The 25,212-nt window shown below is 28.3% G+C and overlaps 1 protein-coding gene across 2 annotated transcripts in view; it reads left to right on the forward strand.

Annotated features, from left to right (window-relative positions):
* LOC129969477 (hemicentin-2-like) overlaps positions 1–24,537 on the forward strand; it is a 533,332-nt gene extending 508,795 nt beyond the window's left edge. For both annotated transcript variants that reach the window (XM_056084062.1, XM_056084063.1), the window contains exons 10-14: positions 14,724–14,751; positions 17,034–17,122; positions 19,043–19,170; positions 20,694–20,897; positions 23,001–24,537. In XM_056084062.1, coding sequence (XP_055940037.1) covers positions 14,724–14,751; positions 17,034–17,122; positions 19,043–19,170; positions 20,694–20,882 — 434 coding nt within the window. In that variant the 3' untranslated portion in view covers positions 20,883–20,897; positions 23,001–24,537. The remainder of the gene's footprint in view (positions 1–14,723; positions 14,752–17,033; positions 17,123–19,042; positions 19,171–20,693; positions 20,898–23,000) is intronic.
* Positions 24,538–25,212: the final 675 nt, after the last annotated feature.

Consider the following 25,212-nt stretch of genomic DNA (forward strand, 5'->3'; position numbering starts at 1 on the left):
TACAGAATTTTGTTTATAAAAGAATATCCATTCTTTAAACCTTTTTAATTGTCATTATCACTTTTGGGCACTAAGGAATGAAAGACAAATGGATGATTAAATAATATAAATTAAGCAATCATTATGCAACTTTACTATTTGTTTATAAAACAAGGACATTCCAATTAAATGTGAAAACAGCGGATTTATATTTGCCGTTACCATTGCAGTTAATAATCACTACAACAGGAATAGAGGAATAAATAATATAAACAAAACAATCAAAATGCAGCTTCTGTAATAGCTTCTTGCTTATAAAACAATGGCGTTCCAATTAAACAATAAAACATTTGATTTTTAATCGCTATTATTACTTCTAGTCACTAGGGACAGAAACAAGAATAGAGTAGTAAATATTCTAAACTAAACTCTACATATTGAAGTCAGTATAGTAAAACATTATATTCGTTCTGTAGACAGAGGAAAAAAATTGAAATATTTTAGCTCTCGAAATTTTTATGACATGTGATATGAAATTTTGATCACTTGAAACATGAATTTCTTATTTTAAACTGTCATAAAGTTTATCCCTTTATTCGAATAGAACGTAGTATGCCAAATAATGTCAAACATTTTATTACATATATCGCTTAAGCTTTACGTTTTTCGATATCTTTTATGTGCCTGAATATGACGTCATAAATCTAATTTCAAAATTATTAAATAACTTTTAAATAAAAAAAAATACAAATGTTCCAATGAAATAAAAATACCTTTATCTTGGAATTTCTGAGACATTTCATACAATATTTTGGATAATTTAGAGAAAGCATTTCACAAACCACGTGTTTTTATTGCGATTTGAGAATAACATATATATATATATATATATATATATATATATATATATATATATATATATATATATATATATATATATATATATAATATAGTTTTATGCTTTCATTTTTTATGTCAAAAATTGAATGAACTGAATAAAATATATTCTTGGAATACTATTTATTATTATTTAAACATTTATGATTACTTATTAGAATTTTACATCTTAATACTAACTTTTCATATATGGAATGCACATTTCAGATACGGAATAATTTTTCATATATGGAATGTACATTTCAGATACGGAATAATTTTTCATATATGGAATGTATATCATAAGAAAAGAAACAAATATATTTCATATATTTGTTTCTTTAATTTTCATATATATTCAAGGACATAATTAGGTGAAGAAAGAATGCTGTTACATTAATTAACAAGAGCTTACTTTGTGTTAAAAACGAATAATTTTAGTGAAAAGCAATGTTTTTATAGATCGAGCATTTACATAATTTAAACCAAAAACGATTGTCCGTATTTAGTGGCTGATCTGATAATAACCAATAAATAATTTATCTTAATTAATGAGTTATAATTATCAAAAAAGGAATTTGTTAATTTTCAACTTATATCCAGAAAGACGTTCTAGGTCTTTTTGTTCCAAAATATTTCGGAATACAGCACCTAATAAAAAAAAAGTCATTTTATCAAATATATGTCAAGAAGATCATAGATTGACTGCTCCGACCCACCCGAAGACACACGGGAAAACTTGAATGACCGGACCAGCAACTCTGGCGGGAACTGTGGTTGAGTCCTAAGGTCCCTTACAGGTCACGATTCAACCCTTCCCTAAGGAAGTACGTCCCATCATCGATGCGAGGTAGTCAACACCCACCTTTTCGTATATCCACAAGCAAGGCGAGAACCAACCATCATCTGCTAAGAAGATATAAGGCATCACATACTACTTCTTTGGATTTAAAATACTTTGACATCGATCTATGAGAATGAGGTAATTGATTAACAGTATGAACACAATATTAGTCAAGAAAAATAACCACTTGAATAAAAAACAGAAAATTATTCGTTTGAAAGTACAACATCTCATGCTATTACTTAATCCAAATGATTTTATTAAATTACATTTGAGTTTCAGAAGTATGGTGTCTTTCCAAGATTCTACTTTATAGTTTTAGGATTTTAATATAGATAATAAGCCTAATGCAATATTATGGCTTTAAGCCTGAAGCAATAATGACTTGCACCATTGTTAAATAAAAACAGTTTCATGAAACCCGAATTCAATGTTCTTTACAGAAATTGCTAAGTTTCTATCCATGGCTTTACTCTCAAAAGCATATAATACACAGAATATATTGCATAAAATATCGGAAGCAATTTTTATTCTTATGTGTATAATTATAATTAATAACATTTGCATTTGAATTACAAGTAAATGGTACAAATTAAAGAAATATACATCATGAACAGATATTTGTTCCACTTTAATAATGAAACAATAACGCGCCTTATACCATTGTTAATCTAAATCGATTTTATGAAACTTGAATGGAATTTACATGCATCAGGAACTTCCAAGATTCCTTCCATGGTTTTACGATTTCAAAGGACAGAAATGTGGAACATAAATTCGTTACGTTGAAGACTGACTGTTAGCTTTTCAAAACCGCTCTGCAATTTCCTTCTAGAATACCACAATTTCATAACATCTCTCTTTGTATACGGCTATCAACTGTGGTCATTTCCTACTATAAACATTTTATGACAGAGAAAGGTATTTTGCTAGTGTTTCCCGTTTCAAGATTTCTGTCTCTCCTATCAGGTAACTCCCGCCTCTGCGCATTAAATTTGGCATCGTTCGGGTATTAAAAGGAGTTGTTCTGCTCTATCTATAAAAATACCAATATAATACTCCCAGATACGGCTTGTAATTGCTTTATCATTATCTCATGGGCAAAGGTTTAGTATTAGCAATAAAATAAAAGAGGCAAAGTGCCATGATAGCCCATATGAATTTTTTGTTATCATCTTTATTATTCGATACTTTATACGATGCTGTTTGGGTTGTTAATTATTTTGCAGTTAGTAACAATTTGAATGAAAAATAGTGAAATATTATTCTATATTTTATCAAAATTCTGATCTCGTGTGTTACATTTAACTCTGGAATAAAATTTCATTTTTAAGGCTTGATACAGGCTATGATAAATTTATTACAAAACTATTTATCACTTTGTTTTGGAGCAACGCCAAAGTTATTTGGGAGGGAATATTGGGCAGTAATAAATATTATGGACGTTGCTATTGAGTATATTTACAGAGAAGGCAAATGCGAAATGCTTGAAGAATAACTATGTTAAGTAAAAATCAATAATGTACTTGAACACATGGGAGTGAATCATACGGAGCAGGCAAATATGCTAAGTATTTTAATATGCTGAAATAATTTCTTTATATTACCATTTTTTAAATATCATGCCGAGGACTTAGGCAATCGTTTAGGATTACCTAACTTCTGAAATGCCTATAATTTTCTGTTTCAAAATTGCGCTACTTTTCCTATACTGAATATCTTCGCAACAAATACAAACATTACCTATCTTTTGAGATATCCACTACCTGAAATTAAAGGCATATGGTTTGCAAAGGCGGGTTTCCCTTATATTAGATTTACATTAATTGTTTATCTTCTTGAGGTTCGAGTACGAATCCAGCGATTCTCTGATGTTGTAATGAAGTGTTTATAACTTGACAATTGTTACGAATATTGACTTAGCAAAAAGATACATTCAGATCTGCCTTAACATGTCGATGAGAGAAATTCTTGCATATATTTTGAAGCGAAAAACCTAATTTAATGAGACTATAAGAAAGTGTTGCACCTGCTATAACTGGATCAGAAAAAAATTAGTACATTATTGAATAATCTTTTGGCAGGTGGGACATTAAGATGCACAACGCTCCCTCAGTCCCGCTTTCCCAGAAGTAAAACTAAAAATAAGATTTATTATAAAGACTTAAGATTTCCCTGTACTAAGAACCACTTTTTATTGAGTTTAGAGGAGATTTTGGGTAAGATGGAGTTCATTAACTTATAAACTCAACAATTATACTTACTGCAAATTACAGAAAAAAGCTATATTTTGCAATTCATTGGTAATTGATTACTTTAAACTCTATATGATCTATTTGTTACGTAACTCCAATTCAGAAGCAAGAAAGTGCAAATTTGTTTTAAACTTGATATATTAGATTTTTATACAAGATTTATTACAGACTTTTATAACTGCTATAAATTTGCGTAATAATATAGTACAATTCATAACTGTGGAATAATTCATCAAAAGAAAACCAAGCATGTTGATTCCACAAAAATAATATTTCAATTCTTTTAAAAAGTGGCTAACAAAACTAATTAAGGATGTGCTAACAAAGCTTGTATAAATAATGTCCCAAAATTAACACAAGATTTAAATTTGCAATTTCAGTAAAGTGTTGGCAACAATAATAAAAAACCCATTTGTCAGCTGATAGTTTAGGGTTAGAAAAATGGAGTGTTACACGATAGAACACTGTGTTAACGCAAGATTTAAATTAAATTAAAAACACAGTTTTTTTTCTTTAAATTGATGTATTTTTATTGAATCGTAAATTACACAGGACAAGATTATGCTTGAAATAAAGCATAGGAAAAATGGCTTCCACGGTTTTGTTGACACATACGCACACTTTTGTCGAAATTTTCCATGATCATTTTGCATAAATGTGGCTGAATCCGTTGATGCATTTTCTCCTTCAATGCACGTATGCTTGTGGGCTCATTGGCATAGCCATATAACGTCAAATAATATTATAAAAAGAAATCGAGTTGTATTAAATCATACAATCTAGGGGACCTATTCCTAATTTTTCTAACTGTGGCCGTCAAACTTTCATTATTTTTGAAATTTTGTTCAACAATAAAAACGCGTTTTATCGTGTATCGTTTCATCTTTGCTAACCTTAAACTATAAGCATTTTACAGTACGAATGTTGGGAAATTATCAAATCGTTTGTTAATTTTGGGACACCCTTTAAGTAGTATCAATGTTTTCAGTTCTGTTTCAGCTAAATTATCTTGTCCTGTCCTATTTTCTTCGATGAATGCATTCTAATGCATGCAATAATTCACCTATTGCAAATCGTTAAATATAAGTATTCTATTAATTTCATTGAAATACGAATTGAAATCTTATTATATTAAATATTTTTTATAATAAAATGAATCCTGAAAATTTCCGCATATAAAATATCTCATTCGTGAGAAAATATATTTATATATTATATATTCTAGTATATTTATATTCTAGAAATGGGATTTATAGCTGTAAGTTTCACTCACGTAATGTGAAAATTTGGTTCTGATAGCAAAATTTTTATCGATAATAATATGTGCTGTAATGCTATGCTTAACTTTCGATAAAACTAACCACACGATTAGTATTCATCATGTATTTCGCGCACGCTTATTTCGCAGAGAACTGCGAAAGTTTGTTGAATGATGAAAAGGAAATAATAAGATTATACCATCACTCCATGTTCATTAAGCAGAATAATCATCACACAGAAATTCTTTAATCAAGTTAATGAACACATGAATGCTTCCGAGAATTCTGGAACATGGCCAAGCTGAAGTAGCATGGTAGCTGAAGTTATTTACTTGCTAAGTAGTGTCGAAAGATACTTCATTATATTCAATTGTTTGGAGAAATGTTTTATCAAGCAAAACGTCAAATATCATGGATTTATAAATTTTTACAAAGAAAGTCATAATTCTCTTTGCCTAGTTAAAAAAAGTTTATAAAGTAGATTATTGTGAGCTAAACGTTCATTAGCTGTTTGGTGTAGGTAAAGTTGCCACTTCTTAAAAACCTTATTTTTAAACATATATTAAAGTTGATTTTTTTTCTATTTAAGAATACTTCTCAGTCATTGACCACCAAGTGATGATATAAATGTGCATATTTTCAAAGTAGAATAAACATATTAAATATCAATCCTATGTTGGTTAAAATATGGAATTTTTATGAAAAAGAAATATGTGAAAATATTTTATTTATACAATTTAAAAGGACGTTTCTTCTAAAAGTCCTCTACCAAAAAGTATTGAAATTCAGAAGCGAATCGATAAATTAAAAACGAATGTTATTAAATGAACTTATTTAATACATTCGTATTGGTCAAAGATTTAATATTCTTAATAATGTTGAAGATAATTTAGTCTTGATATTTTTCATATCGTTACAAATTTTATATAAAAATTGTCAATTATTTTTGTAAGAGTATCAGTTAGTTAAACTATAATTACCTATTATCATTTAACATATATTTGTTCTTGCTTTATTACAATTTATAAAGTATGTATCTGATTGTAAAATTTTTTTCTGGTACAAAATCAATCATCGATATGAAATGACTAACATTGATAAAGCAGTAAATGTTGCCACAAAATACTTTCATTATCATATTACTCTCAATGCCAGTAGTTAATCGGTATCGTCTTTTTCATCACACTGTTTCTAATATTTAAAATTAAATTAAAATTAGTATACTTTTTATAGAGCACAAAATTGAATTTCAATATAATTATCTGTATGATATCTTGCCATAATTCTGCTTATTTTAAAAAAACAGATTTATTTTAGTTTCATTTATCCGTCAGAAATGTTCGAAATCAATTGAACATCGACTAATAAAATCATTTTTCTAGATTAATCTCCATCAAATATTATGAAGTGTCAAATTCTTTGGCAGGAAAATTTAAATAACACAATATAAGAAGAAGGATATTCAGATCACAAAGGATTCAACGTAACAAAGCAATGACAAAAATAGATATAATTTATATAATATGGAAAAAATCATCCAATAAGAGAGCAGTGAAGAGTCCGACAGGCACAATAATGGACCCCGATGCTTTATTCTATACGAAAATGCAAAATAGAGTCGAAGAGTAAACAAAAAAGCATTTACTGGAATCAATACCACACAAGCAGAGAGCCTTTACAACTTCGAAGCATATAACGCACTTGGATTCAAAGCTACAAAGAGAGACATCACTCTACTGTTCTCTTTCTCGATTTCACTAACTCTACTACTGATTAAATTCTCATCTGTTTAATCCCGCATTTTATAATTTCAAAGATAAGACATTAAATGATAAAAAAAAACTCTGTAACCTGAGTCTTAATGGAGATATTGCAAAAATTTCCATTATTTTTAGGAATCTCCGTTTTCGTCGCAAAGTCGTCGAATTCGTTGCCAAGCCCAAAAGTTATTAACCTGGCATCCATTTAGCATCTGTATAACTCTCTTCTTCTTCAAGAAACAAAGTTTGTAAAGGAGCAATATTAAAATTCGTAACTTAATTGGATGAAAATGATTTACATCCAATTAATTTTACATTGTTTGAAAATGTCGAAATAACAGAAGATGATCCGTATAAAATATATATAGCTTTGTAGATAGGTTTAGACAAAGTTGAAAAATGAAATATAATCAAAATATTCCTAAATAGAATTAACTCCTTCCACTTCACTTGTACACTGGAAATAAGCAAAACAATAAGCTACATAAACTAAAAATTATAGCAACCACTTAAATATTTTAAATAAGACATTGTTTGTTACAGATCTCAGTAGTTTATTAAGGAAGGCTGATAACAATGATTGTTTCAACATGACTAACCCTATGGTGAATATTAATAGATATAAAACATTTGAGAGGAGAAAGTTTCGATATTTATAAAACAGTTTTCTGCCCACTATATCGAAAAATAAGTCACAAAATTAATAAATACAAAAAAAAAATCTTAAGATTACCATATTCATATTCTAAAAATAGAACCGTATGCCAGTTTCACGGTTTATTCTATAAATCTATTTCCTTAATTTTAAAAATCATAAGTTTATTTAGTAGAGTATAATAGTATAAGTTTAAGTTAGTAATAGTATTAGTATTAGTATAAGTTTAAGATAGTAATAGTATAAGTTTATAATGACCTTTTTTGAATGGAAGTTTTTAAAATCGACAACAAATAAAATGTTAAGCCGTCTGACTTAAGTATAAACAATTATTATAAACGTTTTGGTCAAGACTGAAATTGGTGTAAGCGTCCGAATGTGGAACCTCCATTCATCTCTCAAAATAAACATATGACAATACACTTCAGGTTGAAAATCTATATATAATTTATATTCATCCAAAAATCGAAAAGCAAAATAAATAAACATTGAAAGCGAAATCACTGAGAAGTTGATAATTTTTCTAAATCATTTATATCTAGACTAATAACATTCAATATTTAAACTTGATTAGCAGTAGATTCAATTTTAAAATAGGTGAATAATAAGGTTAGTAAAATCAAACCATTCTTTCATTCATTCAAAAGTGAGAAAAAGCAAGATGAACATTGGGAAGCAAAATACACAGCCAGTCTCATATTTCAGACTTTTCATCCGCATTTTTTAAAAAAAATACTGCCAAAATAAAAAAATAAAAAGTATCGTCATAGAGATAAAGAGGGCCTCCCAAGTGCAGAATGCTGTAAGATCTTGTTGAAGTCGAAATGGATGCCATCCAAAGACTACGTATAAGCAATGTGAATATTTTCGGGGGGATTCGACTTCATGTGAGAGATCTGGCATATATGGATATATGTCATTTGACGACATGCGCGGGATTTTCTTTTTTCTATCCCCCTCTCTATGTTTGAAAGCAGATTTTAGCCCAAGGGGAGCGATAAAAGGATGGTCGAAAACGAAAAAAAAAAAAAAAAAAAGAGAGAGAGAGAGAGAATAGTAGAAGAGGTCGAAAGAAAATTCTGATGTCCCCTTTTCCCCGATCTTTAAACTATGGGTCCTAATGGGGTAAAATGGTTTTTAGACTTGGTGGAAACTGCGATCTTCTAGTGTATTTGTCAGCACGTACCTACCCGGGACATTCGTGACTTTATTTTGAAGAGGCGTATATTTGCTTTTATTCAACAACTACAACAAGAAAAAAAATGAATCGTCCACCTTGGTATTCAGAAATCATATTTTCTCTGTCGTAGTAGTAGGGAGTTAAACATATTTATGGTTCCAACAAGCATCCATGGTCTTTATGAGATCTTCTATAAAGGGTAGGAATAAAGGAATAAAAGTACTTTTTTGGTGCTTTTATGACCGTGATTCAGTCATGCCTATACTAAAGCAGGCTCTAGTATACGCTTTGGCATATCGTAAAGCTACAACTCATTTTATGAGGTTTAAAAATCAGAAAGACTGTTGGAGTCAAGCAGTGAATAAAAAAAATCCCAATTCTGCCTGCAGAAGAATCATGGAGGAAAACACAAAAATCATCTACTGGAACACATTTATGAGCTATCTTGAGATATCCAGATTTAAATTTCCATTATATTTTTTATCTTAAAAATAAAATTAAGCAATTTTTTAGCAATCTCCAAAATTTAAAAATAATTTATCAGAAACTAGACATGTTCGTGGCACTAGAATTAAATGTGACAGGAATTGTTTCAAAGAATATCGGTAGATATTTTCTAAAGCTATAGATATTCTTTGAAACATCTTGACATTCTTACATTTGGAAGCTTATTGTAATTCAGTTATTCAATAAGCATTCTTTTCTGCATGCATTACACATTTTTCTGTGCATAACTACAATTCAATATAAATACTGATATCTCTAAAATTTAAATTTTTATTTATTATTACAAATTTATCCTTTTTAATCAAATTATTATTAAACTAATTCTTTCTATATGCCTACATTTTTTTTTTTTTTTTTTTACATTTGAAATCTACTTACAGTTCAATTCAAGCATGGTCAAATTTAATAAGTATTAGATGAAAATGAAAGATGCAAATTTACAGTTAGATTATTTGCTAAAATATATACAAAACCTGTATAATAAACTATTCAGTTTTCCCGATATAAATATTAACTAGCGTTTTCTTTTCACTAATAATTATCATTTAAAGCTAAATATTCATTTAAAAACTGCTTTTCCGATGTTGAACAAATTTATCGTTTTGATGGTTAAATTTGAAGTAGATAACAATCCTTTTAATTTTCTATTATTTATTTCAAAAACCTTTTCGTTTAATTTAGCTTTATTTGTCTTCGTTGCAAAAATGCTTTAAGTTGTTGTATCAACTGTACAGTCAGTTGGGTAAATTCATTCCAATATACAATTAAAAATATCAGTAATTTTGTTTATCTCCTGTTATTTGTAATTAACAATGGACCTCACTAGTAAAGCACTTTTAAAACAATTAAGTTCTTATCGATTGTGGAAGTACCTAACACTGAACATTTTCAGGAGCATATATCTTTTAAGCCAGATACATTCTTCATAGATAAGCTGTCATACATGACGATTATGGCATCTAAGTACGTTTTACTTTTTTTGAAAAGTTAAATCCTTTTCTAAATCCCACAAACTAGTCAAACCGTAAGCCTAATTCTGATCTGTCATCCCAACGACAGTTTTTCGATTGCAATACAAACAATTCTTAATAGTTTACTGTTAAGAAATAATGATGGATTATTTCCCTTATTGTAACTTTTGACAACTAAGATCTTGCATTTTACTTGTTTTATTTACTAGTTCATCGTTTCTGCTTAGTAAAGTTATTATGGCATATTAAGCCTGCTTTTAATAATTATAAATACCAAGGAAAAATATAACTTTAAATGTAAAAAGCATAAATTATTATTTATGATTATTACAACAATATCAAGCTAAACTAATATTTTTCAGAATTTCTTTTAGTATGCAGTTATTTTACAATTCTATATTATATTGTTACTTAAATTTAACATATAAATTACAAATTATCTATTTTTTATAATTAGTTTTCATAAAATATCCCAGTAAACATTTTTCTTAAATTTTGATCATATATCCTTAGAGTGAAGTTTTGTAAACAGAGTAAGCGAAATGCGAAATATAAAAATTTTAAAAGCCGATTATTTAATTTAAGAAGTCGATTATTTTGTTAAAATAACAAATAATTTTTATTTAATATTATTAATTTCTGAATCATCTTCTTCATACAATGGTTCGAATTTTTCTTTTAGGCACAGTCTTTGGAATGCTATATTTATTTTTACATTCGCGTGATATTCGTTTTGATGCTGTTTCACATTTTAAATGCTATTTTCTCAAAACCTAAATTTAAGAAGAATTTTCTTAATAAAAACCTCAAATTAAAATTTGATTCATATTTTCTATTGAAATTTGGTATAACAATTTCTTAATATGTTAATATAAAAAAAAACTATAATTATTTTAATGATTTGCAATGAGGAAAAAAAAAATGAAAATATCATGCTATTTATCAGCCAAACCTCAGTCAACAAGAATACAGCTTATTTCTTAATTCAGGAGCTTCTTAATATATTTCTTAACTCTTTCTAGGGCCGTGGGAAGTATGCTTCCCACCAAATTTATCAATCTTTATACGAAATTATGTAGGTTGGCATTAAGTTCTGACAATTTATTTTTTTAGAAAGACAGAAACTTAGATGCTGCAGTTTCTTATCTTAACAAAATGATGTTCTTGATTTATTAATTAACCAAATTAATTAAATTAAATTTATCTAATAAGCTAAATGAATCCCTTTTCTTATTCTAATTTCAAGCCTAAAAATATTTTAACATAATATGACTAGAAAAAAAAATGGCCCTTTAAAGGGTTAAATTATCTGCAACGCTTCAAACAAATCAGTTGACATTGCCTTATACATATTTTTAGCTAAAAAAAGACTCAATTTTTTAAAACATTTGGCAATTAATTGGTGTATTTTGGTTTTATTCGCGTTTTTATATATCCATTTTGTGTAGAAATTCAAAAGTATAATTATTTTGAAGAGCAAAAAACGTTTCATTAGAAATATAGTCGCATACATGAAAAATTTAAATTTTGCATTCTAGAGGCATTTTTAAACGAAAAACAAAAAAAACCGTTTATTTTAACAGCATTTTGTTAGGAAATTTTAAGATTCTTATGAAATGAATGAATGAACGATAAGGCACATTAATTTGTTTTCAAAACTCAATAATACGGCCCAACGAAAAATTCAATAAATTATACAATTACGAAAAAAAAAAAAACATTTCTTCTAAGCTCAAAATCAAATTTAACTCCATTGCAATTTTTTCATTATACACAGCAATTTCATTTTTGCTTTCAATATATAAAATTATCTATATATGCTGCTTTTTTCATATTTAAAGTTCCGATTTATTAAATAAGGTACAAATATTTTCAAATAACAGATAATATGGAAACTGGAAAATAAAACCCATCTTGAATGAAATTTCTGTATTGACTTATTTCTCTGTTTAGTTCAATAAAGAACTAAAAATCCTGGATTCGCATATTCTATTTTAAAATCAATACTCGCATATACGTGTATTAACATATTATTTAAATTAGGTTCAATTTCAAACTTGTGCTTTTTCTTTATTTTTCGTTGAATATTCCATAGTCCGAATCATTGTTTAAATTTTCAGAATTTGTGAATACCATTGCATTTTCTGATTCATTGTTCTTGGAAGTACACGAACAAGATTAAGCGCTGCTAAGAAAATTGTTGGACTGTTAAGTAACAAATGATTTAATTCAGCCTCTCTATCTAATGAAAAGACGCTCATGTTAAAGCTGTTTCGAAGTTTCTCGCCTGCATTCAAAATGTATTTGATTATTACACACGGAAATGTATGAGTGGTCCATGAAGAATACTTTCCGAATTTTCCTCTTAATTTCGTTAGCGTACTGTACAGATATTTGGAATTTCTCTACGGATTGTCAAATATAATTAAGGCGCTCTATATTATTGTCGCAGAATTGTTGAGGAACTTCCATTGTAGAGCGACGCTTAGGGAAACGGAATTTTTCTGGAGATATCGGAATGCAGTTCCCTTCTGCATGGTTTGAATTCTTTCACATCAATTTGAGATTATAAGAAATGCATATTATCGCATTTAGAGTAACATCTGTCTTTTAAATTAATACATCTGTAATAAACCGCATTCAATATAATATTGTCAATAAATTATTTGGTGAAATTCCTGTATTTTAACTAACTGAGAAACATTAAATGTATTTTTATTTTTAGGATATTTTAGCATCCAAATGTTGTTTAATTAAATTTTTGAAAATTCGCCCTCTTAAAAAGTATAATATTCTGGATTTTAAGTAAAGATCTCAATTTAAATTAAAGGTCCTATTTTTGCTGTGTTTTATTATCATTTGCGGAACTGATAAGTGTTTTTTTTAATTTTTTTAATTACAAACTGACAGACTGAATTTCAAACATTCATTGTTTAATTTATTGTTAAAATTCTGGAATCAATTTACAAATAAACTTTAATAGATTAATCATTATTTACGAAAAGCCTGAGTTATCTGAATTTTCAATATAATTTTTACAATTATCGTTTCATAATAATGATCATCTTAGTAATAATCAATAAATTATTTAATTAATATTCTGATAAACCCAGTAGAATTATTAATAAATTAAATTAATAATACTAATTGAAGCTTTGAATCGATTATTATTCTTGATAATGGATTAATCACATTGAGTGAACATATACAGAGTGTTCGGTTAATAGCCTGAAAATCTGAAAAAATTGTAACATATATAATTTGGAAACAGTTTGTAATGAAACTTGGTGTTGTATACCAAGTTGCAAAAAAAGTCGTTAAGACCTCATGCTAAGCTCATCTATCTGTCGATAAATTTTCGTGAAATTCTCTTTCAATCTTCTAGTTTAATTCAACGGAAAGATCTGAATTTAGAATTGCAGTTTTATCAGTTTTTCTAAGTTAATATGACTATAATTTTTAATATTAATTTATTACGTTAGAGTTGATTCCTTTAAATTTAAATTAGAAAATTTCACTTTAAAAAAGTTTTTAGCAGGCTCAGTCTTTTCTGTTGATTTATCTGATTCCAGAAACCGTATTATAGTGAATGTTTGAATTAGGATGTATATTGAATGTTGGTTTCTGAAAATGGCTCCTGTTTAAAAAATGCTATATTAATACGAGAGTTACCGGAGCATATCTTTTCCGCAGCTTGGAATTCTAAGAACAGAAACGCATTTAAGTTTATGATGATATGGAATCAATATGTATGATATTCCCTAGTCAATGATTCATGGTTTATATATATCAAAGGCCAATTTCTCTAAGAGCGGTATATAATTTCGGTATTTTCAGATGCATATTTCTCATAGGTGTTAATTCATATAGAAAAATTAAGAAAAAGTAAAGTTCAAAATTATTTCATTTCTAATTATTAAAATTTAATTTCATCTTCTTTATGTTCTTCTTTTATATTTGCAGTTTCAAGTATCGAAATGTTACTCATGAAAGGAAAAAAATATATTTCCGTGTCTTGTATTTAACTAGGAAGCCTCGCAAAACAATTTTAAATTTCAATGTAACCATTTCGTATATTTTAATATTTTGAATTATTTAATTCCTTTCGTACTCTGAATGAATGATTTGACCCCTTTAGTTACCTGAATGAATTATTTGATCTGTACAGTTCTTTGAATGGATAATTTGATGATTTTTTGTCAGATTTGGATATTTTCATTTCATTATTTTGTTTCGTAAACTTCAATTTCAGTTACAAAATACAAGTATGCAAAATATTTTCACCGTGACATTGTCTTTTTATATTAATAAGATTTATTCTAAAGTAAATTTTATTTGTAAGATTCAAAACATTGCTTATTTTCTTATAAAATAAAACGTTTTTTGAAAAAAATAGGATTTCTTCAATCTTATCTAAATTTCATATTTCTGTTACAGCTGCCCAAGATTCAGCGAAAGATGACAAGTAAGGATGTTTCTGTTTATTATATATATTTTTTTCAATTTGTATGAAAAAAAATACCCTGGAGGTACAATTCCTCAAAATGCCTTTAGTTAATGAGGGAGATGCATTCGAAAAACGATTTTTGTGTATTTTTATTACTGTTTTCTAGAATGTTTCTCTACGCTATCAATAAAAAGAAGAAAATAAAGCAGGAAGAAAAATGTTTGATCAAAATCCTTGACAGTCGTTATTTTTAGCATAATTATTTTTGCATTTTTATGAAAACGTTTCCATCTGTATATGTTGTCCTCATTTTGAAAACAGAAATTAAAAGAGAATGAAATATCCCGGAAGATGTTTTTAAAAATTGTATTCAAAACGAAACCTTAAATAAAATTATGCATTCAAAAAGGGACATTTCCTGTTTCATTGTAAATGATTAAGCTCAAAAATAAATGGTCAGCTGATAAGAATATCGCTTTATATGAAAATGAGTATATCAAAAGAATTATGCCATTTTATTAATTTTTTGAATGATTTGTAATTAATGAGAAAAGTGAAGGTTATGTATTTTTTTTTTAGAAAATTGCAATAACATTTTTTACAGTCATTTATACATAAATATGTTAAACGAAAAAGATTTGTCTCTTCCACTAATGCAGATCTTTGTGTTTGTATCTCTGTGGAAATCTACAGGACGTTCTGTGCGACGTAAAACAACGAAATTTTGTACGCATATATTATAGAAGGTAAAAAGGAGCACTGTGGGAGGATTTTAAAAAAATAGAATTTTAAATAATTTAAACTTAAATGAAGTTTTGAAGTTTTTATCGTAACTTCAGCAAACTTTATAGCATATAAATGATTTTTACATCATCTCGCAAATAAAAAAAAAATTATTTTTCAAATGATTTCCGCGTAGTTTTTTATTCATCTTGAACAGCAACTGCGCGATTTCCCTAACTCAAAACGCTTTATTTGTTTCATCAAATATTTAGTACCGTGAGTTTCTTTCTATTACGGAGAGCTACGAAAAAGGAATTTTGTTTAATAACTGGGCAGTTTTTTTATATGACAAAGGAAAAAGTAAAGTATGGTATAAGTCATCAAAACAATGAATTGGAAAATTACACTTTTATTAACGATATGATATGACAGGATTGATTTAAATTAGAAAATTTCATGTGCACGCTGAAAAGAACATGTGACATGAACATTAAAATGACATGACTCTAATTGCTTAAAAATAGTATATTGATAGTAACGTCATGAAGTTTTGACTGCGAGATTTAATCGAATTTAAATAAGCCCAAAATTATCGGCCAACCATCTAGTCGCCAAAGGCGGCTATTTACTAACAATTACTCATGCTTGTTATAAGTTATTACTGCATATTAACATTATTTAATTACAAACGAAAGCTAACAATAATATCACATAGTAAAATTGAATTTTATAAAATGAAACAAAAACATTTTAATCTAATTAAAAAGATCTTAAAATAATTAAACAGAAACTTAAATCTAAATATCAGTAAAGAAATAAGTAAATTTAAAGTTGTAAAATTAAATTTGAAAATATTTAAAATGAGGCTTAGTTTAGGAATTGTTGCAATCGATTTGAAATTAATCTTACTTTAAATTGCATTATATGGAATTTTAGGAAAATATTCAGAAAAAAAAAAAACCTAATTTTTAAGAATGGCATATTTCAAAATATGTAATTATTAATAAAGAAGAATTTTGGAATAATTTAGGATTTGTATTATTAAATCTGTGTTCCTGTATTGCATTATTCTCCTGCAAATAAAACATATGGCTTTTACGATTATCAACTTAATTTTATTCTGCACAATTTGTTATATTTTATATCAATAAATATCTCATTCTTTAGTTTTAATTCGATAAAATAACGTGATAAAGTAAACAATTAAATATAATAGTTTCGCTACTTACAACGTATGGGGAATTGAAATAAGGAAATCGAAATTAGTTCCTCAGGCAGCTAAATTTTTCAATAAAAAAAACCATCGTTTAATCTGTACATGAGTATTAAATTTTATATTCTGTATGCAATTTTTAATATTTAAATCATTAATATTAATTTTTAATAAAATCTCTTCAAATGCTTCTCAACGCATTGTAACAAATTACTGCTACAAATATCGATAATTTCATGTTTCCTAAACAGTAATTCATGTAATAAATATTTCAAAATTTATAGACGCTATAGTTTTCCCAATGAAATACATAAAACTTTGTTGCAAATATATGTAATCATAGCAATTCACTGATTTATTACAGATGTCAAACACCGTTGCGGAAAGACACTGATGACGAATGGAAGTCCTGCAGTTGCGCAGGCGAAGAAAAATGCCCCGATATCATTCCAGGTAGGTAAATCAATGCTAATTGCTGTTACAATTCATGTGTGTTCATTATCTAAAAGACAAGTTGCCAAGTCTTTGTTCGCCATTTTGAAGAATAAATTGCCCGTAACAGTTCTCGGTAAAATAAATGCTGATTGTTGCTTTGCAATGATGGGTGTCTACTCTAAATAGATCACAAAGATCTAAAATTTATAAATGAAAAGATTTGAGTCATTTAAGATTAAAATTTGACAAAAAATTATTATAATAAAATAAATATATTTTTCGTATTGATAAATATAAGTTAAAAATAAGAGAAAAGTAGGATGTATGAAACCTTTTGTTAAAAGCAAATAAAATACAGCAATGTAACTAAAAATGCTGAGAGCAACAAAATATCTATAACATTATATTTCAGAATAAATTTAAATACTAAAATGTAATTCGAATAAAAATATAATTTAATATAATTTAAAACCCCAAAAGACATATGCCAGATTTTTACGAATCTGCAAGGAAAACGAAGTTACTTTTATGTATAAACTATTGAAATCATGAAATTTAAAAACGTAAAGAGAAAATCGACAATTTTATGAAACAGAATATTTGATTATAATATGCTTCTTTAGTAGAAATTTAATTTAAAAACTTTTTTTCAGATCTTAAAGGAAACTTATAATTCTTAACTAATAGTATTTCGGCCGCAATTATTTTTCATAAATCTGCTGAAATATATTGTAGAATTATTCGTTAATTTTAAGATAAATATGGGAGTCAATAAAATATAAATATTTTCTGAAAGTGAAAACAACATGAGAATTGTAAAAGCAATCCAATTTTTCTTATACAGAAAAAAAAATAAAGCCTCTAGACGTAGTTTCATTATGTACATAATAATAAAAATGCCCCAAACTTTAAAACTCATATCATAAATAGAAAAAAGCATCTTTGTAATTTTACTTTCTCATAAAACAATAGAAAGTATTTTAATCGTCATTAAATTCAAACTCTAAATTTTGACGAAAATCTAAGTTTCAGAAAACTCGATAAGTCAAAAATCATATTTTCATAACTATATTTATCCGTCTTTCTGTGTCCTGTGAGTAGGACAACTCAAAATCTTTGAGCTTTGCTTTGAGAAGGGCAAGTAAAATTTTGTATATACAGCTAGATTTGCATATCAAATTTAGAACGAAATCAATTCAGAGAAAGTATGTTTATCACTCTATCCAAGTACAAGTGGATACGATAACAATAAAGTGTAAAGAGAAAAAAAAAATTATAGAATCCAAAATGCCGAATTTAACAAATTGTGAACCAAATCTGTCAAGGGATTGACAGTTTATCTGTCTATACTTCCACAAGCATGCAAACGCAACAACTTAAGCGAATGAAATTTGGTATGTTATCTCGTATCTACAAATATAATTCTCTACCAAATTTTAATTTCAATCGGTTCGAAAGAAAGTCTGCAAAATTTCGTAGTGATTTTCAGTTGCTTGTGTATTAAACGAATGCCAATTTCATTCGATTTTTTTTATTTTGTATTTATTTTTTCTCAATGTTATATAAGGCATCTGAAGGCTTATAAAATGTACTCAATTTTATGCGTATTAAAGGTGATAACACTATTAGAAAACATGCGAGAAAGTTTTGAGGAGACTATTACTGCTATTGAAGACTAACAGTCAAAATAAACTGAAGATGGATAAGATGCCATAAGCAATTTTGAATTTTTAATTACATTTAATATTTAAAATAAAAATTAAAATAATTTTTGAAGTATTAATTATACAAATTGATATTTTTACGAGAGTAGAAGTTTATAGCTAACGAAAAAGATTTATAAAATTAACATATTTTATACTTTATTAGTAATTCCGCAACTTAAATTAATTTATATTGTGTAATTTAAATATAAAGAGAAATGTTTCTTTCTTTCAGCTCCGTTGAGGGAAGGAGCCATCGAAGATGATGATGATCTTTGTGGAGATGGCCTTCACTGGCGTACGTCATCTGTAGACAGTGGTCCCGGGATCCTTACACCAGAATCTTATTCTAGAAGTAAACTGGTATGTTTAATGTTTGTTTATTTTTAATGTTTAACTATAATTTTATTTTTTACTATTTATTATTATGGTGATATTATAATATCTAATTTTGCTTTAATATTTGATTTAAGAATGTATTAATTTTTTTTACAAAATTTCAATGAAAATTATCAGATGAAATTAAATTTCAGTTCGTAAATTTATTTCCCTATAAAAAATGGAGAACAGTTATAATGGTTTTATAACTCTACCTATGAGCTCAGAGATAAAAGTTTAGATCATGCTATATTTTTTTTTACTAACTATTAAAGAAAAATAATAAGTACATATTTTAGTCTTGCAAATATCTTCTTCCCATAAATTAGGTTATCATAACTACTTAAAAACTTTAGAACAACTATTCAAAGTCCAAGTGAAATGAGTATATAAATCAGATTCTGGACTGTAATCAATCTTCTCGATGAAAGAATTTGTTAAAGAATGTAAATTGTATTCAGAGGAATGACCATGTGTTATGCAAAGTGTATGTATTAGTTGAAGAATGTAAATTGTATTCACAGGAATGACCATGTGTTATGCAAAGTGTATGTATTAGTTGAAGAATGTAAATTGTATTCAGACGAATGACCATGTGTTATGCAAAGTGTATGCTAAGTATGCCATAGTGTTATGCTAATTTATTTCCATTATATTCTTAGGATGTGATTGATTGAACGTAATATTAACCAATTCCAGTACCTGGAAGACCAAACTTCACAAGGCAGTGTTTTTGTAAAATAGTAAATAAAATCCTGTTTCTATGACTCGTTTAAAGTTATAAGCGAAATCTAACTGAACTGCAAACGCGGGATCGAGCATGTGAAAAATGCATGGGAGTCCGAAGCCCTAACCACTACTACGTATGTTTAAGCAGGTCATATATAACAACATGTCAATATTTATTTATAAAAAAATGTATTTTTTGGGGAAAAATCGAGTTTTTATTTGCCAGGAAAGTTACCTATACAGATAAACTCAAAAAGCAAAACATCAAAATCTTGACCCAAATCTTCAGAACCGTTTCCGATATAAACGAAATACATTTATATATAAGAATTGCTCGTTGAAAGTTAGAAAACTCAATAATGATCATTTTCTTCAGTTTTCTAAAATATTAAAGATACAAACAAAATAATCTGCTGTGAATGATCCCCCAACTGGTAGGATCTGCAATATTTAAGCATACAATTTGTTTGAATGCAAAAAGGGCATTCACATAAAATGAAATTATTGTAGAAAAATTGAAAAAAAAATACTATTTCTTGATTTTTTACTGTTAAATAAAGTGAATACAAAGAACACATAACTAAAAAAATTATATAATCGTTGATAGAAAAATGATTGATTTAAGGCTTTTATGTTTAAATTTAAAATGAAAATGGACAGCTAAAATGTATATATTGAAACTCGAACGAATATTTACTTCGCAAGTTCTCAAAAACATCCTTATTCTATACATGTTAAGAATCTTACAATGCCAGTTTATTGAGACTTTGATTTTGCAGACTGCGTCTGGTGTGCCATTACTACAGAACACGCCACCAACCCCACCCCTTTCACAAGAGCTCTCCTTACAGCCCACTTTACTACAGGAGTATTCGCCTACACGAGTCATCGTCAAAACTGCCAAACAGGGATTGGGTGATAGCCACACAGAACTTATCACCACTACCAGTCGACAGACAAAAGTCTGAAGGAGTACCTGTTAGGTAAGAAGAACACCAGATATTTCTGGAATTAACGCTAAGCTCTTCTCACTACAATTCTCTTTTTAAAATTTTATGCTGGAGGAGAGGGAGATGGAATCTTTCTTGGAGATTATGCAAAAAAGTTACTTTGAGAACACCCCTCTGGTTTGATTTTTCAATTGCTTTTTATCAGTCAAGTAATAATAATTTTCCCACTCTGCAATCGGATTTCGTGACATATTAATTGTTAATCTGTTTTATTTCCGATTATTATTCAATAAAAATAAAAGATGCTTTTAGTGCCATAAATTACTGAGCTGTTTTTCTGAGTTATAATATTAGCGTTAATAAGTTGCTACCGTTCAAACCGAAAACTCGTGATTATAGCTTGCCTAGTATTTAACGTATACATTATAAGGGATATCTGCATATTAAAAATGGAATGCATTTACATTTTTTTGGTCTATCTTAATTAACCAACTCATTTCTAAGATCATACGAGTTCAAGTACCTTAGAACACTGGGAAACCTGAGTTTCGTTTTCAAAGATAAGAAAGATTCCCTACACCATTAAAAATGAAAATGGCAGCTCATGTTCTTAACCAGTTAACTGTTTTCGACGTGTAAACTCGTAATGCGAAAAGTACAATATTTTGAGTTATGATGAGTTTATTCAATGATAATCATTATATTTATAGAATAATTTCTAAGTTATTATATTTATATAATATGCTGGGTGCTCAAGAAATAATAGGTGTTCGAAGCCCTGTTGAGAATTATGTACTGGACGAAAAAAAAAATGGCTTCCGTACACATTAAAGTATGCGATTTCGATTTTTCAAGAAAAAAAATAATTAGTACCAAAAAAGATCGATAGGGAAAAATAATCGCGGATAAAAGGAATTGTTGAGGGAATTTCAGTCATATTGCAAGAATTCGTCCGTAGATGGTGTATTTAGCGGTATGTGATGTGCTAGGATAGAACCTGGGACCTTATGGTTCGTAGTCCAGTAACATAACCATTATACCAAAACAATTGTTCGGGTAGAAGAGCTGTTTACTGGCTTATATGCTATTCACGACAGTGTTGTCACTGCGTGCACGTGTCTTATTAGTCAATCTGTTTTCTGCTCTTCGGAAATCCGGCGGGTTAAAACAGTTACGTAGAGGACCGATGATCATAACTAACTTACTAAGAATGGTAAAAATCTTTCAACAACAAGAATTCTTGATGTGCAACCAGGCCAAGGACTTAAAGATTTCTTCAGGCCTGGTTATGGCGCTACTTGAAAGGCGCTGTGTATCAAGGACATGTCCCTGACATTCCTACTTTAAAAGATCAATTAACGTAACAAGTCAGACGAATAAATGCCGATATGCTGCTATCCACCGTCGAACACCTTATGTACCGCATGAAATTATTGGAACATCAAGCTGGTGGTCACCTTGTGCCAAAGTTGCTATAATAAACGTTTTTCATTTGTATTTGGTGTGTTGTTATTTACTGTTTCCATTGGCAGTTATGTATTTTCCCCCACATTATGCGCTTGCAGCGCCAAGAGTTTCCCTATCGGCTGTTTTTGGTACTATTTTTTTTTTTTTGTGACACATCGAAATCGCATACTTTAATGTGTACGGTGGCCAAATTTTGTCAAGTTTCGTCCAGTGCATAGCAAGTTGCAGGGCTCTAAACACCTGCTGTTATTTCTTGATCACCCTGTATATATGTTTATGACAATTTAGAGACGCATTTTCCGAAGAGGTCGAAACAGTTAATTGGTTAAGATTGTTCCGATTAATTGATGGTTACTAAGTAAATGTTCCGGCATCCTTTGAGAGCACTCAGAACGCTTCCATGCCTCCCAAACCCAACTGGGACAGCATCTCTAATGAACAAAGCATGCACCGTAGGTATTTAATTAATAACGTTTAACGAAATGGGGATACATATCTCAGAGATATTTAGATGTCTTGGGCGCCGGTCGTAATTTCATTAAATGGGCGTTTCAGTATTTTAAAGAGCCAATTTACAGATTTCTGAATTCTCCTACATATGACTTAATATCTACTATATTTAATGAAACTTACGTAAACCAATATGGTAATGAAATGTTTTATTTACAGGTGTAACTTTAACCAGTATCTTAAAGCAACGCAATATGCTTCAGTGGAATAAAGGATTTATGAATTCATGAGACAAAAAAACCATTAATGTGATCTCAAGACTTATCAAAGCAGCGAAATTTTATCCCTGTGACAAGATCTTCATTTGGTTTTCATAGACTCTCACGTGACATATGAACAAACGATTTCGTCATTTTCACGATACATCTCATCAGAAGGACCTTATTCATAACATAAAGTTTTCGATGAACATTGAACAGAAAACTTTTGTTGAACTCATTTTGCTTCCTGTGGTTCAGGAGCTTATCATTGCGGTCAAGTACTTATGTGTTTTAAAAACTGTGTGGTGCAGGTTGTCTGTGTTATACTTCGAATTACATCTATAGAACTAAAATATACGATTCAGACTTTAAACTGGCTTCTGAATTAGCACAAATACAAATTGCATTCTAAGAATGTTGCTGTGGAAATATTTATGACCACTTAGTAAACCAGTAATCGTTGTCTTTATGCTACAGGATGAGTTTCTTTTTATATAATTCTACAAAATTTCTCTAAATGTATGCGACTGGATACATACGAAATGCAAGAAATAAATTCAAATTTTCGTTTTTAATATAAGTTATCATTTAAATTATTTTGCAAATGGTTGATTAATAAATTATTATTTATTTTTATACAAAACTTTTCTCTTTCGGGTAAAACAAATTAAATAAACATTTTCTTTAACAATCAAGTAGTAAGTTATTTAATAAGGTAACAATTTTAGAGAATGACCACTGAGCAAAGGAAGGAAAGAATGAAATAGATAGTTCCAAAAAAAAAGGAATGGAAGTTTCAAAGTTCCCATATTATCTGAAATTATCTAATGTTGATATGAAATACATCAACTTTGCTAAAAGTTCAAGAATTCATATTAAATCTGCACTCATTTTCAATATTTAAATATAAATTATTTTTTTCAGATTTGATAAAACATCAAATCAAAAACTTATTTAATAGATAAGGTAAATTGATTTAAATTACTTAGTAAAAACATCTTCCTCCAAATAATGTCCAATAGTGTTTCAAAATATTGTTTCTTGTATTTATTCTGTTCTTGGCTTATACGAATTCAGTTTCGATTGGAGTATATGAGACCAATTTCATTCCAAATCTCTAAAATAAATTTATCTTTGTGAATGTATTGCATTTGATATTTAAATCAATCAATTTGTTCTGTGCTATTTCACTCTTCCAGTTATATTATTATGACAATGTTAAATATAAATGTGACTGTAAAACAAAAGACTGATTTTAAGATATTCAAGATAACGGAATAATTATTATAACTCATAAATGTTCTCATTCCAGGACTGAAATATGATGCTTCAAAAATTTAGGTGAATATTTTCAGAATAAAAAGGACTCTGATATATCAATGTCTATGTGTACATAAAACACACACAAGATGAAATTTTATACACATATTTGAAACTTGTGAATCGGAGAATGTCATCGATGCAATGTTTTGATGATGAAAATAAAGCTTTTTATTGTTTTGCACCTAAATGCTTTATAATTATTTTTTTCACAGTGCGTATTACTACAGAGTATTAAAACGGATTTCCCCATTCGCAAGTTGTCACTGAGAAATTGAAATATAAATATTGAAAATAACTAAAATACAAGGATTTTTTTGCAACTTACCCAATGTACCAGTATACATAAATAATTCAAGGATTTGTATATATCACCCGCTCCAGTGACCGTTCTTTTTACGGAATGACTTCATGCGCATTACTAAAATTTTATTTAAGATGCTTTACAAATGTATCTAGAGGAAGAAAAAAAATATTATGGTAAGTAATATTATACCTAACAATCAAAAAATATCAACCAACTTAAGCAATTTATTACTTTGTAACACTAAAATAAGAAAGATGACTATTTAGGCTAGATTTCTTACTTATTAGCAGAAAAACAAGTCTGAATAACTCCAAGTCAGACTAAAGAGAACGATAAATGGCTTCTTCAAAAGGCTTAATAAATAAAGAGGCGGAATTCATCCGCTCTTGTTTCAAAATCCCGATTTAAGAATATATTTTGAGAGTTCAGCAAGCTGCGTAATTTTCAAAGTTTATAAATATCGCCAGCTTCTTATAAGAATCAGATTACAGAAATGAGGAATAAATATACTAATTCCAATTTCGTTTAATGAATAATTCCATAG

This window comes from Argiope bruennichi, chromosome 5 (assembly GCF_947563725.1).
Source record: "Argiope bruennichi chromosome 5, qqArgBrue1.1, whole genome shotgun sequence".
NCBI lineage: Eukaryota > Metazoa > Arthropoda > Arachnida > Araneae > Araneidae > Argiope > Argiope bruennichi.